Source organism: Glycine max, chromosome 7 (assembly GCF_000004515.6).
Source record: "Glycine max cultivar Williams 82 chromosome 7, Glycine_max_v4.0, whole genome shotgun sequence".
In the NCBI taxonomy this organism is placed as follows: Eukaryota; Viridiplantae; Streptophyta; class Magnoliopsida; order Fabales; family Fabaceae; genus Glycine; species Glycine max.
The window spans coordinates 42,340,164-42,355,868 of record NC_038243.2 but is presented as its reverse complement, the minus strand read 5'-3'; the positions used below and the strand labels follow the sequence as shown (position 1 = coordinate 42,355,868).

The following is a 15,705-nucleotide window of genomic DNA, read 5'->3' as shown; positions in this document are numbered from 1 at the left end:
TTTGGAGGGAGCAAGTGGAGGAGCTGGCGGTGGCTTGGAGTGTGCAGGTGGGGGTGCTGGTGGTGCGGGGGTTTTTGAATTAAAATATAACCTTAACAGTATGTATACTATATGCCATGCAATGCAAGGCTCATTTATGGAAGCAAAGTAGGTACGTATAACGTACTATATATAATATATAGATTAATGATTAAATAAATGCAAGTCTTCTTTCATGATCTTCTGATTCTTCTCCTTTATAGCTTACAAGCCGATAGAGTTAATCATATTGCTGGTACTTATAAGTTGTAATCAATTAATTAAAAAGCCAAAAAGTTAAAGACATGGCATGTGGCACTTGTAATTATGTACAGATACACATATACTCTGGAAATAGTTCTATAACAACTTGGATTCTATCCAAATTCCAAGACGATGCATATATACAACAGAATGAACTAATAATTAATAGAAGCAAATTCGTGTCATGACAAAGCGATTATTATCTGTGCGCAGTACCTATGGCAGATTGTTTCAGCTTAATGAGTTGTACTTACAGAAAGCTAGGCTTTATCACTAATATGTACCAGTCTTAATTTCTCTGGTATGAACATCAGATCGATCGCTCAGAAAGTCTAAGTTCAAAGATATACTTCCTTCAGTGGTATGCTATAGCCTATATACTAGGCTTCTTCCTTTTGTTACTCTCTCTCTCATTGTTTTTTTTTTTTTTGTTTTTTGATATTTTACAGTTTGTTATGAAGGCTTATGTAAGCTTTAACTGTAACTATAACTATAGGATTTATTCTTTCTACAAAAATCATTCAAGTGCCTCATAGTTTCGTCATTTTGTATGACAAAGATTGGTTTTAGTGCTCCTCAAGGCTGCGGAAAGACAACCCTTGTCTTTGCTCTTTACTATCTTTTCCTAGTGACTGGCAAGTAGGGTCTGAACTTTGAAGCAACCACATGCGATATTGAATTTATCCTTTGTTCTGACGACAATAAAGAATGGAGATATTAATTAATACATGATAAATACATGCCAAATTTCTCACGAAGCCTGCAACAATATCTATATATGATTTTTATATGACGGGTGAAGCTGCAGGTTGGGTATATATATGTAGAAGCTGTTAATTATATTTGTTTTTTCAGTTTGTTGCTTCCATCTTGTTCTTGTTTCTTTTGGCTGACAAATTGTTTTGAGTTGCATAACTGTCTTCTAAAATGATTTAAGTAATAACTAGTTAGTCACTTGCTGAAAGTAATATTTACAGAATCTAAATTTGTTTTTCTTTCATGAATTATAATACGTACTTTGTAGTTGATTGAGTCTAGTAAATGAACTGGAAACTTAGAGTATAATTCATAGGTTGTATACATATATACCTTATTAAAAATAAGAGTATTAATTCAGCAAGCGAAAATTAATATTATATTTTTGGAAATTATAATTATTGTCCGTTTAAGTGCTTAATGAATGTATCATTATAATTTTATCTTTATAAAAGATATTTTAATGAGTTGAGAAGAAAATGTATTTATAATTATTTATGATGTCGACTTCTAAGCGATATTGAGAATTTATAGTTTTTGCATAATTTTTATTTTAATAATATATTCTTAAATACATATTACTTTCTTTTTGAATATTTTTATTAACTAAATTTTATTAAAAATTAAAAAAAAATCTCATTTTTTATTCAATGAACTTTTCATAATTTCTAATAACTTTTAACTAATAATAAAAAATATATTAAAGAATTTAATACTTGTACTACGACTCAACAATATTATGAGAAATGAAGAGGTTCGATACATCCAATCTCAGGCCCATCGCTTCAGCCAGTTTTGGCTATGCGGAGCTTTTCGATCGTTTATTATGAAAATATTGCCACTTAATTTGATGAAAGCAAGAACAGTATAATCATAAAGATAAATGATAAATTTTAATTTAATTGTTTTAAAAAAATATTTCACAAAAATCTCATATCTCTGTCAAAATCAAAATGTAATTCATAACTAGTGGCTATTAATTCGATCATTAATAATGTTAGGAAAAAACAGTGGTAGGATCGCGGGGTTAAAATTTAAATTACAAGCAAGACGGACCTAGCTTGTCCAAGTTTGAAATCGATTGAACCTGAATGTCGCAGAATCGTGAAGCAAGTGATTGTTTTATTTTTGAGAGATTAAAAGTTGAAGAAAAATTGTCAACCAAATTCATAAGACAGAATTTTGTGTATATATAGCCTATTAAACTTTAGACTACTTTGTTAAACACTATTAGTAATGCAGGTCTTTTGTGGCTGTGAGGATTTTTTTGTCCAAGATTATTCCATTCATATCTTGGAGATAATTGTTTCGTTTAGGTCTCGACTCAATCCTTCCCTTGAATGACATCGGAAGCTAAATTGGGCGTATCCTATTTGGAACTATCATCTCGGCCATTAATTTGGAAGGATCGCAACTATTTTTGAGTTCATGTGAACATGATCATCCAAACACGCACTAAATAATTGTCATACAAATGACTAACTAGTTAATTATAAATTAATGATGATATAAAATTAATTTTATAAAATTATTATTTTATTTATTTATTAATTTTATAATTAATATAAAATAACTTAAAATCACTATTATTTTAGAATGAAGGATGATATATTCTCCCACAAATGGAATCACTTACTACAGATATATAATAAATTATCAACTTTTTGAGTCAAAATACGAACATACCTAGACAACCTTCCCCATTGTGAGAAGTGCATAAGGAGGGCTACAACAAAATAAACAGAAAAGTAAAAAGACCTTGGAATTGAAGTTCCGACTTCCGACAAACCAATGTCTGCACTTGCAGCAATATTCTCCAATCATTTTTAAGAGGGTAGGTGTGCACCTAAAAAGAGATGGGAGGAAATTTATAACTGCCATGTTCAAAATAAGCACATTGTTCAATATGAACAAGTATATTAGAAATTACCAACCCGCCAGAGTTTGACATCCTTTAAATCTTGGTGAACATCTACATCTGTATTTGCCAAAGATCCGCAAGCAATATACAGTATTAATTAGTGATAAGGATTATGTTACTAAAGGAAATACTTTAACCTCAAGATATTAACTATCCAGAGTTCTTATATCAAAGCAACTACCATCTGTAAAATGATAAAGTCAAAACAATTAATTACTACCGAAAAACTTTAAAACCGAAAGTTATTGCTTAAGGAAAATTAGCCGTTAACATATACTCTTCTTATGTACTCTTATGTATATATCTTCTTATGTACTCTTGTCTTGTCCGAAACAGGACAGGGATGACTTGAAATAAGAACACCACATGCCTGAAATTTACCAACATCGCAACATGATTATATAAGGAGTAGAAGACAAAAAAACATTCATGCACAACTCCAACAATTTCATTGATGTTGCTGCCTTGTTCAAACGAGTTTTGATGGTTTGAGAAAATATATGGAAACCACGAAGTCGTGAGAAGAATTGATGCGCACCTCCAACAAGTTATTTTTTCAGTTAAAAAAATAACTAGAAAACTTCAATAAGTTTTGCCCATTTATTGATTGATTACTTGTTAATTTGAAGTTGGCATAAACTCTTACTACCTCGGCAGCCGCAGTTCCTTATTCTGTACGTATGAGCAAATATTGAAGGAGAATTCTAAAAGCTTACTTTGGAAGTTGAAGTCTGAGGAATTATTAATGTATACAAGCCCTATACTTCTTATTTGTCTAATTTTAGATAAATACTCGTTTTAAAACGAAAGTGTGATGCAGAGAGATAAGTATATAAAAGGATTAAAATTCGAATTTATTTTAAATGTATAAAAATTACAACAGATTAATCGTGTTGATAGTTTAATGATAAATTCATTCCTACATTTTTATAATTTAATATTAAATTGATTTTGAAAAATTATAATTTAATGTCTAATAAATCTTTAAATATTATAACTTAATAATAAAATAATTTTATAAATTTATCAATAAAATCACTATGTTGCACATTTTATACATTTATGAACTAAATTTAATTTTTTTTCTTTTTTAAGGACTAATTTATCATACCTCGTATCTTTTAGATATCAAAATAAGTATTCTTTTAGATACCAAAATAAGTATTCTTTTTGTAACATATTAGTACTCCCTTCTAATATTTATTGATGTTTTTAGTCTTTTTTTTCTTCTAAAACAATTAACATTTTAAAAATTCAAAGTCTAATTAATTATTTTAGAATGAATGGAGTATTATATATATATATATATATATATATATATTAAATTATAAAAATGTATAATATATTGCGATTGAATTATAATATATAAAAAATACTATCGATGCATGAATTATATATTAAAAAATGGAAATAATAAATGAACTAAAGTCAATTGGTGCAAAGTCAACAAGAGGCAAGTTGTTACTTATAGATCTAAATAAATAAAGGGCAACCAGTATTACATCTAACTTCATTAACTAAAGTAGTTGAGGCCCCGGATGAGGCAAGTTTTAAGTCAAACACTTTCCCCATTATAGTTTACGCGGTCATGAATAACATTATGCCACACTTGATCAAAAGGTATGGTACTTCCTTGTTTCTTTACTGTTGATAGCTGTAATTCAGTTTCAACACTTGATGTGTGCCAATCATTCTTCCATATGCTGCACCATTTAAGATAAAAATAAATAAATAGAGAGAAATGATATATGGACACTTCATACTAAAATCATTTAAAGAGAAAAAAGATAAAAGCGTACGTGTAATACAGGGAATGAATATTTTCATGTTAAATTTTCAAATAACTATATATATTAAGTCAAAAGTGTTGTGTTTATCTCTCTTCTTAAAAATTAATTAGTTGGGCCATATTAAAATTTATTACTATGTAATTTTAGAAATAAGAATTTTTTTTTACATTATATGGTCATCATGTGAAAATTTAGTGTTTAGAAAGAGGAATATGTTGAAAAAATTAATTTTAAATTGAATTAATTTTATGAAATTAATTTTGAAGTGATGTGATTTTTTTAATATTTTTTATTATAAAAGCAAATTAGTAATAATATTAAATATAAATTTTTTTATCTAATGCAAAAAAATACTTAAATTTTTTTAATTTAGAATCAATTTTAGACAAATAATTAATTCTTAAACGTGAAATTAAGCAAAACTTTTATCTAAAATGTCGTTATTTAATGTTTCAATGTGATTACCGATCGAGAATTTAATGTAAAATAAACATGTATTAAGAGATAATAAATTTTAATTAGTAGTGTAATAGGTGATATGAATTTAATAGAACAAAGATAATAGGAAATGATACAGGTGTTTATAGTATAAGGGATATTTAGGAAAAGAAAATAGTATTTTTTTTGTTACATTATAATGATTGTTTTAGATTATTTTATATAAATAAAGAAAAGCTAATAAATAAATAAAAGAAAATAATAATTTTATAAAATTAATTTTATTATTATTAATTTAATTTTAATTTGTGTTACTTATATAATTAATATTATAAGAAATATAAGTGAAAAAATAATTACTTTTTCATTAAAAATTTAAAATAATAATTATTTTGATTTTTTTTTCTTTCACAACTATTATTGATTATTATGGGATGAGGGTATACATTACTCCAGAAATACCCACAATGTAGGTTTTCTCACATTAAAGCAGCAATGAAAATATTAATTGAACGACGTCCCAGCAAACATTAAATAGTTTCCCTTCTTATACTGGAATGCATTTAATTATAAAACGTCAAAATTCATTGCTTCTGAACTTTGAAGTTTGAACAACCTATTACATTGTTAGTTGGTGAAGATGATTTTGAATTTGAGAACCTCGTGAGCAACAGAGCAAAGCTATGATTTCGTTGTGTTGAACAGAAAGTCAAAAGCTTTCACATTAATTAATTTAATTTTTACAAATTATCTTCAAAATATGTGAAATTCATTTTTTTATTTTTTTCTACTTAATTATGTCATTTTTTACTTACAGTAGTTCTTAAAATTTTACATGCTTAACAAGGAGAGATAAATCATAATTGAGTTATATTAAGGAGTTAAAAATAGTTTCCCTATCTACAACAGTGTTATTAATTATATGTACACAATTAACATTAGGTATGATTTGTGTTGTTCTCCGATCAGAGTTGGAGATTTGCCTAGGTAATCTAGATAATAAAGACTTACATTAAAGTATTATGTGAATTATTGAGATAAATTTCAATTCTGATTGAATAACAGTAGCACTTAGGGTATTATATTTAAGTTTTCTCCTTATTATATCGAGGTATGAATATATAATTATGTTAAAAAAAAAAAAATAGTATTCATAATAATCTTACTTAATTCGAATATGATTACCTCAAATGGTCTGTCAAAACAAATATTTTTTAATTGATAAGTTATTTTTCTAAGCAGATAAATAAAATTAAACATAAGGAATAATGGATTTTATACAAATGCTTTAGGACAACATCTGTTGACCTTTAGTTTTTCTAGGGTACTTTTCAAAACATAAATAATATATGTACTGATGACATAGATAAATTTTATATTATTATTTAATTACAAAATGTTAAGAATGATAAGCTTATTATTTTTTATAATAAACACCTTATAAATCATACTAATTGAATATTGATTTATTAATAATGTAAAAACTTTAACTAATAGTGCATAACTGTTAAATTATTTTATATTTTTTTTAAACTACTAAATTATTTTTTAAATGAGTATATATACATATGAAAAAGTTAAAAAAAAAGGTGTAAATATAATTTTAGTTCTCCTATTTTGTTAAATCCATAATTTAATCATTATATTTTAAAATAAAAATATTTAATCCCATATTTTTAAAAATATGAAATTTTGGTTCAATTATCAATTTTTGTACAAATTCATGTCCAGTATAATATCCAATACTTTTTTATTTATTAATTCATTGATCATTGTCCTTAAGAATTGTAAATCACGTGTAGACAAAATTGTAGTGAACATTACATATATCTTATTAGATGCTTCAAATTATTTTAAAAAAGTAAACATAAAATGTTTTTGTATATTTTCAAAACAATAAGTATATTCTTTTTAATCGAATATTCTATTTTTTAAAACTTCTTATTACGTGCTCGTTAGCAGGATAATTTTTTGTTAATGTACTAAAGTAATGAACAATGATATTTAGATACCCTTAAATATCAAACATTTTATCAATATTTTATATTTATTTTTATATTTTTTCCTACATGATATTATCTATAGTTTGTGTTTGGCATATGACATCACGTCAACATAAACTTGAGCCTCAGCTACACGCGTCAAAGGCAAAACTAAAAGAAACAACTCTAGATTTGTAGGTTAATGACATGCGTTCATCCTCCAAAGTGAAAAACTAAATATGAGGATAATATCTACATTTCTCTATCTCTCTCTAGGTATCATTGAGCATTGTGTGTCCATATATCTTTTTTCCTAAAGTAAATGATAGATGAAGATGCTTGAGCTTCATGAGAAAGGAATTAATGGATTGAGGGGAAGCTCAGGTGTAATGTCAATTAAGATTTGTCTAAATAAGGCTTAATTGGCCATTCTGGATCGAACTTTAATGGGGAATACATACATTTTTTTTGGTATCGTATTTTTACATTTGAATGATGAGAAAAAACATATTATATATTCATGATATAAATATTATCTGTCAATAACAAAATATTATCTAAGATGAGTTTGTTAATTTCTATAATACATGTGTCTTTATATAAACTTACATCAGTACATTACAATGATCGAGTTGAAGATACACGCTTTTTTTATTTCTATAAATTGACATCAAAATTTCATGAAATAACATGTATTAGTTGCTTTCAATTTTATGTGCCTCCAAACACGTATTTATTCAAACACGAAAAATAATCATTTAAAAATTTTATCAACAGTAATTTCAAATTGATTAATAGTTTTACAGTATTAAACTCTTGAAAAAATGTATTTTTTTTTTGTTTTTTTCATCCAGCCAACCAAAAAGAAAAACTTATTCTCGTATCTATTTTTAATTTCAATCTCATTTATTCCCTCCAACCAAACGGTCCAGGCTAGTAGCATTTTAGGCAGAGCAATTAATGTTTGCCCACTGCATGATATTATGCCCTCACATGATTTGTTATTATAAAATTCCATTTACTCACAGCTAGTGGCAATGTCTTCTGCGCATTATAAAGCCCATTGTTTTTGGTACATTTTAGCTGCAGAGGGATACGTACCATATCGAGGATCCTGATTCAGTACTTCATTGCAGTGATAAGTTATTGTACTCTTTCTAATAGTAATGGGTATCCATTTGAACAGGGTCATCAATAATGTTGGGATTGTGCTTCGATTTTTCGTAGTCTTGGTCCTGTTTTTTAGCATTTCAACTTCAGACGATCTCCCTGCAACTTTTGTATTCGGAGATTCCCTTGTTGACGTGGGAAACAATAATTACCTTGTTTCCCTCTCAAAGGCTAATTATCTACCCAATGGCATTGATTTTGGAAGACCAACGGGAAGGTTCACTAATGGAAGAACCATCGTGGACATAGTTGGCAAGAATATTTACCACCTTTTTGTCCCAGGCTACTTAATTTATTATTAATATACTATTATTTGTTTTGTCTGATGAGTTTTTCTTGCTCTACCAGGTCAGGAATTGGGTACCGGTTTCACCCCACCTTACTTGGCACCCTCCACAATTGGACCAGTAGTTCTGAAGGGTGTAAACTATGCTTCTGGTGGAGGTGGAATTCTCAATTTCACTGGAAAAGTCTTTGTGAGTGTTGCAGTTGTTTAAGATCTAATAATTATCGAGAAACTATTAGTTAGTCCTAGATCATCACCCGTTCATTATTCCAAATAATCTTTATTAATCTCCGACCATATAAAAATTTCTTTAGTTATTTCTCTAGTAGAATAATAACGATATGCATGCAAATATATGTGATGGGATTGATGATAGGGTGGTCGACTGAACTTCGACGCACAGATAGATAATTTTGCAAATACCAGGCAAGACATCATATCCCACATTGGAGCTCCTGCGGCTCTTAATCTACTCAAGAGGGCATTGCTCACCGTGACAATAGGCTCAAATGATTTCATAAATAACTACTTAGCACCAGCACTCACATTTTCCGAGCGGAAATCAGCGTCTCCAGAAATCTTTGTGACCACCATGATATCAAAACTCAGAGTTCAGCTCACTGTAATATTTCTCAGCATTATAATTTTATAAAGTCCTTTGTTTTGTTTCTAAATATTAATTTCTCCTACAAATTTTGGGTTATGGTTACTAGCTTACTATTATATTAACATTCCACCACATGCAGAGGTTATTCAATCTGGGAGCTAGAAAATTTGTTGTGGCAAATGTGGGGCCTATTGGGTGTATACCAAGCCAGAGGGATGCAAACCCAGGTGCAGGAGATAGCTGTGTTGCTTTCCCCAATCAGCTAGCACAGTTATTTAATTCCCAGTTAAAGGGCATTATTATAGATCTCAACTCAAATTTGGAGGGTGCAGTGTTTGTTTATGCAGATGTCTACCAAATTTTAGAAGACATTCTCCAGAATTATTTAGCACTTGGTAAGTGTCTATCATAACTGTTTGGCTACTAATCTATCAAAACACTGAATTTGGAAGGTGCTTTTGAACTAATTAGGACACTATTTTGCTATGTGTGCACACGTGTGGCAGGTTTTGATAATGCAGTTTCTGCTTGCTGTCACGTGGCTGGGCGCTTTGGAGGTCTGATCCCCTGTGGTCCTACATCGAGACTTTGCTGGGACCGATCTAAGTATGTTTTTTGGGACCCTTACCATCCTTCTGATGCTGCAAACGTTATCATCGCTAAGCGTCTCTTAGATGGTGGTTCCAATTATATTTGGCCAAAGAACATTCGCCAACTCTTTCAATCTTAAACCTGTTTCTTCCGGTGACAATGGATGCTTGGAGGAGTCATGACATTTTCTGATTGAAATCACGGGAAAATAATGTATTTATAGATGTCCATAATAATTGAAGCGGAGGAGTGGGTATTTAATCTTTCATGTTATATGGTACGAATTAGGCTTCAGTACAAAGTTTATGAAACAGGTTTTTCTTTATATAATTAGCTTAGTTCTAAATTTAAAAATGAGAAAAATTATAGGAGTTAACGAGTGTTAATGTTCAGTTTCATGCATGATCACTTGAAAGTTTATAACAATGGGCAATTTGCTTTATTTGTTTGGGTAGGATATCTTTGCTCCTAGGGAATGACGATGTGTCTCAAACTTGATGCTGGGAGACAATGAAAACTTGAATAATATCAAACACAGAAAAATCATTAGCATTACCTTGAGAATAGTTTTGGCAGGTTAAACCTCAACACATCCAAATTTTGAATCAAATGTCACTTCATCATTTGAGTGTTTGTTTTTCTTCCCTTGCACATGTTAGATAATTAGTTTAATTTTATGTCAATTTACTTTTAATTTTTCATCTCTCAAATCTTTAAATCAATTAATCAATTGCTTGAAAAGTAGATAAACACAACTCTGAATACAAATAAAATTCATATGGATTCGACACAACAACAAGAACATGTAAAAAAAAGTCATCATCACAACAAGAAATTTTCTCTTTTTAGTTATTTAACCCATGCCTTAAGGGCATTGGTTAACATTTGTTTCATCTTAAAAGCCAACAAACTTACAAATACATTATGATTGAATGATTTTATAAAAAAATTTATACTAGTATAAACTTTTTTCTAAAAAAAATAAAAAGTAATATTATATGTAATAAAAAAATAAAAAATGTGAGTATTATTGACATTGTTTATGACTTTTTTTTTCTATTCTCTTATAAGTTTTGAGATAAATCTTTGATCTTTTTTTAGTTGCTTAACTAACAACCAATATAATAAAGACACATGTTAACATGATTTTTTTAATAACTTTTAGTATTTTTTAAAATACTATCTCAACTAGCATTTTTTTAAAACATTAAATTTTAACTTTTAATTTTTTATATTTATTCTCTTTTAACCTCAAATATTTATTAAATTTTATTTTTAGTATTTTCTATTTTAAATAAAATTTTATTATTTTTATCCTTTATATAATTTTATATTTTTTAGTTAATCATTTTATCAAAATATTGATGTTCATTTTTATAGTCCATTAGATGCATATAAGTTTTACGATCTTATCTTGCAGCCTACATGCTAGATCTCTTTCCCAATTATCTTCAGAACCTGTGTCCTTCTTGCGTGGCCACTGGCCATTTCTAGCAACGGCATCATTTTTTTGTTCTTCTCCAATGTTTACTCTTCGATCCTATTACCTATCTACGAATCTAACGCCTCCGACGGCCCTTCGTTGACATTGAGGCAGGGAAAAGTCGTGGAGAAGAACGACACAGACGAAGAAGCCACTGATACTGAAAATGGTCGCGATTCTCGATGACAATCAAAACTCATACGCCACGCACAACTGAAATCCCCTTCTCACTTCGACTTCTCGCCGCACCTCGCCTTCGCCAACAGCATCGTCTCCTTCGACTCCACCTTCGCGTCGTCTCATGAGCGCGCCATGTGCCTCAACTTCTTGTAGATCAGTACGATCACCCCCACTGTCACTGTCCAGACCCAATTTTTCATCCAACTTCATTTTACCGGAAAATCTTCTATGTAGATTATTGTGTCTTTTCCCTTGCAATTGGGTGATATAAAAAGGATTTTTTTTTTTTTTCTAGTGTGTAGCAGTCCTTCTGTTAATGAAACCGAGAGGAATGAAACTGAGTAGTTTTGGATCTTTCGCGAGAAAGGAACTGATTAATTTCCCAATCTTTTCTTGATTTTTCCAATTATTCGCTTTATCTGCTCTAGTATCTAATTCTATTATATTGTAACACAGATATGAAATCCTAGGCTACGAAAACGCGAATAAAGCATGAAAAGGCAATTTTCCCCATTGACTATATACGGTGAACATCACAAACAACAACTATGATTTTGAATTGGTTTTATGATTTTAAGTTTGGGCTCATGTTTGAATCTTGACATGCTTACTACAGTGTACACGGTGGTCTTTATTGTTGGTGATGAAGACGAGGATGTGGAGGTCGTAGCCGGGAGGGTGGTACAAGAACGGAGTGGAAGGAAAGCTACGAAGAAGATGAGTAAAAAATCTGATACAGAGGGTGCACCGTATAACCATGTGCACAAAATTAATCCTATGATATATAAAAGTGATCCACAATAAATCCCTAACACAACTAGACTAGTCCACCTTAACTTTTTTGAATAAAATAGTTTAATTATCAATTAACTTTATCAAAAGACAACTTTTTATACTATATTTATGTACTGGACAAACTTAATTGATAAAAACAATCAACTACACATATACCCTAAACATTTATGAAAAGTAATTTAAGAAAAAAAATAAAAAAGAACGATAAAGAGTGGCCCTGGCCCATGACATGAGGCATCAAAGTTGGATATAGGATAATTACCTGACACGTCATTTCGTTGTCCGATAATCCCTTCGCGTCACGCACTTCAATTCAACACTCCATCCTCAGAAAACGACCCCTCCTCCGTCTCTTCTTAAGCCCATTTCTTGCTAATCAATCCAATGCTTATCTCTCGAAGCGTGCAAGATCGATTCGGGTCGAACATGGATGGGAAATCGCCGGAGAAACTAATACTGGTGAACCGCGAGCCAAACGGCGTCGCACTGGTGACGATTAACCGTCCCGGTTCCCTTAACTCGCTGACCCGGCCCATGATGGTGGACCTGGCCCAGGCTTTCAAGAGGCTCGACCGGGACGAGTTGGTGCGGGTCATTATATTAACCGGGTCGGGCCGGTCATTCTGTTCGGGCGTGGATCTCACGGCCGCTGAGGACGTGTTCAAGGGCGATGTGAAGGACCCGGAGAGCGATCCGGTGGTGCAAATGGAGCTCTGCCGCAAGCCAATTATCGGAGCCATCAGAGGATTCGCCGTCACTGCTGGCTTCGAAATTGCCCTCGCCTGTGACATCTTGGTTGCTGCCAAGGGATCTAAGTTCATGGATACTCATGCTAGGTTCATCAACTCTTAAATTATTTAATTATTAGGGTAATTAGGATAGACTCTGATATCAGTTTAGAGTTTGGTTTGGTTTGGCTCTAATACCAGTAGAATTAAGCTATAACTAACAAGATGAGAGTTTCTCTACTTATATACATTGTTTTGTCCATATCACCGGATCTCCTACATTATCTGACATACAATTTCCTGTTTTTATAGCGTGTTATTGTTGCAGATTTGGGATATTTCCTTTTTTCCCAAAAGATCAACGATCATTAACATAGACTTTGATAACCATTTTAGAATTTGGGTTTGTAGGATTAATTATTTGCAGGTTATATCCGAAACACCCAACAATAATTTAATTGTGAGGGTAATTAGGATAGACTCTAATATCGTTTCAGAGTTTGGTTTTGCTCTGATACCATTAGGATTAAGCTTACTCCTAAGATGAGAGTTGTTCCATTTATATACACTATTTTGACAATATCACAGGATCTCCAACATTTTTATTGGATAGATAATTTTCTGTTCTTATAGTGTGGTATCGATGCAGGTTTGGGATATTTCCTTCGTGGGGTTTGTCTCAGAAGCTTTCGCGCGTCATAGGGGCCAATAAAGCCCGCGAGGTATCTCTCTCAGCCACACCTTTGACTGCAGAGGTAGCTGAGAAGTTGGGTTTCGTGAACCATGTTGTTGAAGAGGGTGAATTGTTGAAGAAAAGCAGGGAAATTGCGGATGCCATTGTGAAAAATAACCAAGACTTGGTGTTGAGGTACAAGGCGGTCATCAATGATGGCCTCAAGCTGGATCTTGGCCATGCACTTTCCCTTGAAAAGGTGAGCATTGTGTAGAATTTCTGTGTCTATAATTACGTAACATGGATTGAATGAGACTGGTTGGTTTGGTTCTCTGGTCTAGGCCCACCATTACAACGATGTCTGCTCTGTCATAACATGCTGAATGGAGCTTAGAATAATGTTGGATGATAGGCTAAAAGAATAGAAAATAATGTACTTGGGATAGAAATTAAATTTATCAGCAGGTGTGTGGGGTGCAGCCATTAGTTACTGTTCCCTGTTGTTGATAGAAATGCAGAGAACATAAGAGCAAAACCTCAAAAGTCTGACATCTATACTCTGTGTATGTTTATACAATGCATAAACTTTATACCAGTAACATCATTAAAAATCTTCTTGTTAGAATTAGAAAAAAATAGTCTCAGTAAGATAAAATGTTGATCACATTAGCTCCCCTTATAATGTAGGAAATTTTGTTTGAGATCTTGAACAAGCATTTAATTGGCCAAATTTGCCTCTGGAAGTCTATCCTATGTCAAATTAGTTTGCAATCCTTGGGGTTAATTTGTCTTAACGAAATTCTATCAATGGACCTCAGACTACAGTGGAATTTTCGGCAACCCGAGATTAATATTCTGTACCTTTCTAATTATTGGAAACGAATAGAGAAAGGTCGTGTTAAACTGAAATTCTATCTGGCGATTGCTTTCTTTACTGTCTCTTTGCAACTATTTCTTTCCTTATTGTGTCTGTCACTCTGTATTATCTATTTCATTTCTGTCTTCTTTGTGATCTGTAATCCTTTCTTGGGTTGGACACTCCAAATCATCTTACGTACAAATTCTCTACCTGTGTATAAAATTTAGGAGAGGGCTCATAATTATTATAATGGAATGACGAAGGAGCAATTCAAGAAGATGCAGGAATTCATAGCTGGTCGAAGTTCCAAGAAACAGTCCAAATTGTAGGTTCTTTATTTTCGCCGATCTCTCGTGCTGTAAATGTGTATATGTTTGCTTCCCAAATTTGAGGTTTTACGAACACTATTCCATACAAAATCTGACAACCTTGGCTTTTAATAGTGAATTATATAAATGATAGCAGTTCCTCGTTGTCAGAATTCAAAATTAATGTTATGAACTATTTATGGTTTTTGTTGACTTAAGTATGTTTCTATTAACGCTTTTAAATATGGAAATTCTATTAGTCCCTTGGACTGTATGAACTTAGGGTGTATTTGGTTTAGAGGATTGAAATAGAAGTTTATTTTTGAATTAAAATAAAATGTAAAAGATGAGGGTCTCACGTGAAAAATATAATTTTTTTTCATATTTATCTTCTTCCTCCTCACCCAAATACAATCTTAGTTTGGTTTTTTTACTAAAAGGGGTATTTTTAAGCATAATTTTTCAATAGGAGGTAACTTTTAAAAAAATTATTCAAAAAGGAGTAAGTTATAATAGGTGTTATGACTTTTGAGTTAGAAGTCGTAATATTTATTATGATTTTTTTTTATTGAAGTCGTAAAATTATTTAATATTTTAGTTAAAATTTATTTTTTACGATTTTGAAGTCATAAGTAATTTTTTTTTTGGTTTTACGAATTTAAAGTTGTAAAATCTTTTTTTTGTTTTATGATTTTGAAGTCGTAAACCTTTTTTTTAATGTTTAAATTTTTTGTTTTTTTTCAAAGTTTATAATTTTTTTACAGTTTACTTTTTTTCTATTTTTTAAAAATTTTAAAAAAGAATATTTAAATATAAAATAAATAATTTTAATTTTACTTATTAATAGTTTTTATTT

General features: G+C 30.7%; 3 protein-coding genes across 4 annotated transcripts in view; all 3 read left to right on the top strand.

Annotated features, from left to right (window-relative positions):
* The window catches only part of LOC106799322 (glycine-rich cell wall structural protein-like), a 10,427-nt gene extending 4,553 nt beyond the window's left edge, over positions 1-5,874 (top strand). Inside the window, exon 3 of the mRNA XM_014777532.2 lies at positions 5,819-5,874. Within this exon, the coding sequence (XP_014633018.2) occupies positions 5,819-5,874 (56 nt within the window). The remainder of the gene's footprint in view (positions 1-5,818) is intronic.
* Positions 5,875-8,200: 2,326 nt separating this feature from the next.
* On the top strand, positions 8,201-10,280 carry LOC100791871 (GDSL esterase/lipase At4g16230). The gene is made up of 5 exons (XM_003528570.5): positions 8,201-8,591; positions 8,688-8,815; positions 9,002-9,247; positions 9,372-9,627; positions 9,739-10,280. Exons 1-5 carry the CDS (start codon positions 8,336-8,338, stop codon positions 9,960-9,962), a joined length of 1,110 nt encoding a protein of 369 aa, XP_003528618.1. The 5' UTR covers positions 8,201-8,335; the 3' UTR covers positions 9,963-10,280.
* Positions 10,281-11,263: 983 nt separating this feature from the next.
* LOC100170725 (peroxisomal enoyl-CoA hydratase/isomerase family protein) lies at positions 11,264-15,067 on the top strand. 2 transcript variants are annotated; one of them, XM_041016820.1, is made up of 5 exons: positions 11,264-11,643; positions 11,943-12,012; positions 12,103-13,117; positions 13,659-13,941; positions 14,769-15,067. In XM_041016820.1, exons 3-5 carry the CDS (start codon positions 12,666-12,668, stop codon positions 14,868-14,870), a joined length of 837 nt encoding a protein of 278 aa, XP_040872754.1. In that variant the 5' UTR covers positions 11,264-11,643; positions 11,943-12,012; positions 12,103-12,665; the 3' UTR covers positions 14,871-15,067. The 2 variants fall into 2 exon arrangements, with proteins under 2 accessions (XP_040872754.1, NP_001238331.1); NM_001251402.1 differs by lacking the exons at positions 11,264-11,643; positions 11,943-12,012 and having other exon boundaries at positions 12,666-13,117; positions 14,769-14,870.
* Positions 15,068-15,705: the final 638 nt, after the last annotated feature.

What these genes read in the sequence shown, in the direction of transcription:
- LOC100791871 (XM_003528570.5), top strand. Translation starts at nt 8,336, where the DNA reads ATGGGTATCCATTTGAACAGGGTCATCAATAATGTTGGGATTGTGCTT. An exon ending in AACCATCGTGGACATAGTTG is followed by an intron (nt 8,592 to 8,687) that starts GCAAGAATATTT and finishes TTGCTCTACCAG; the next exon opens with GTCAGGAATTGGGTACCGGT. An exon ending in AACTCAGAGTTCAGCTCACT is followed by an intron (nt 9,248 to 9,371) that starts GTAATATTTCTC and finishes CACCACATGCAG; the next exon opens with AGGTTATTCAATCTGGGAGC.
- LOC100170725 (XM_041016820.1), top strand. Translation starts at nt 12,666, where the DNA reads ATGCTTATCTCTCGAAGCGTGCAAGATCGATTCGGGTCGAACATGGAT. An exon ending in TTCATGGATACTCATGCTAG is followed by an intron (nt 13,118 to 13,658) that starts GTTCATCAACTC and finishes GTATCGATGCAG; the next exon opens with GTTTGGGATATTTCCTTCGT. An exon ending in ATGCACTTTCCCTTGAAAAG is followed by an intron (nt 13,942 to 14,768) that starts GTGAGCATTGTG and finishes TATAAAATTTAG; the next exon opens with GAGAGGGCTCATAATTATTA.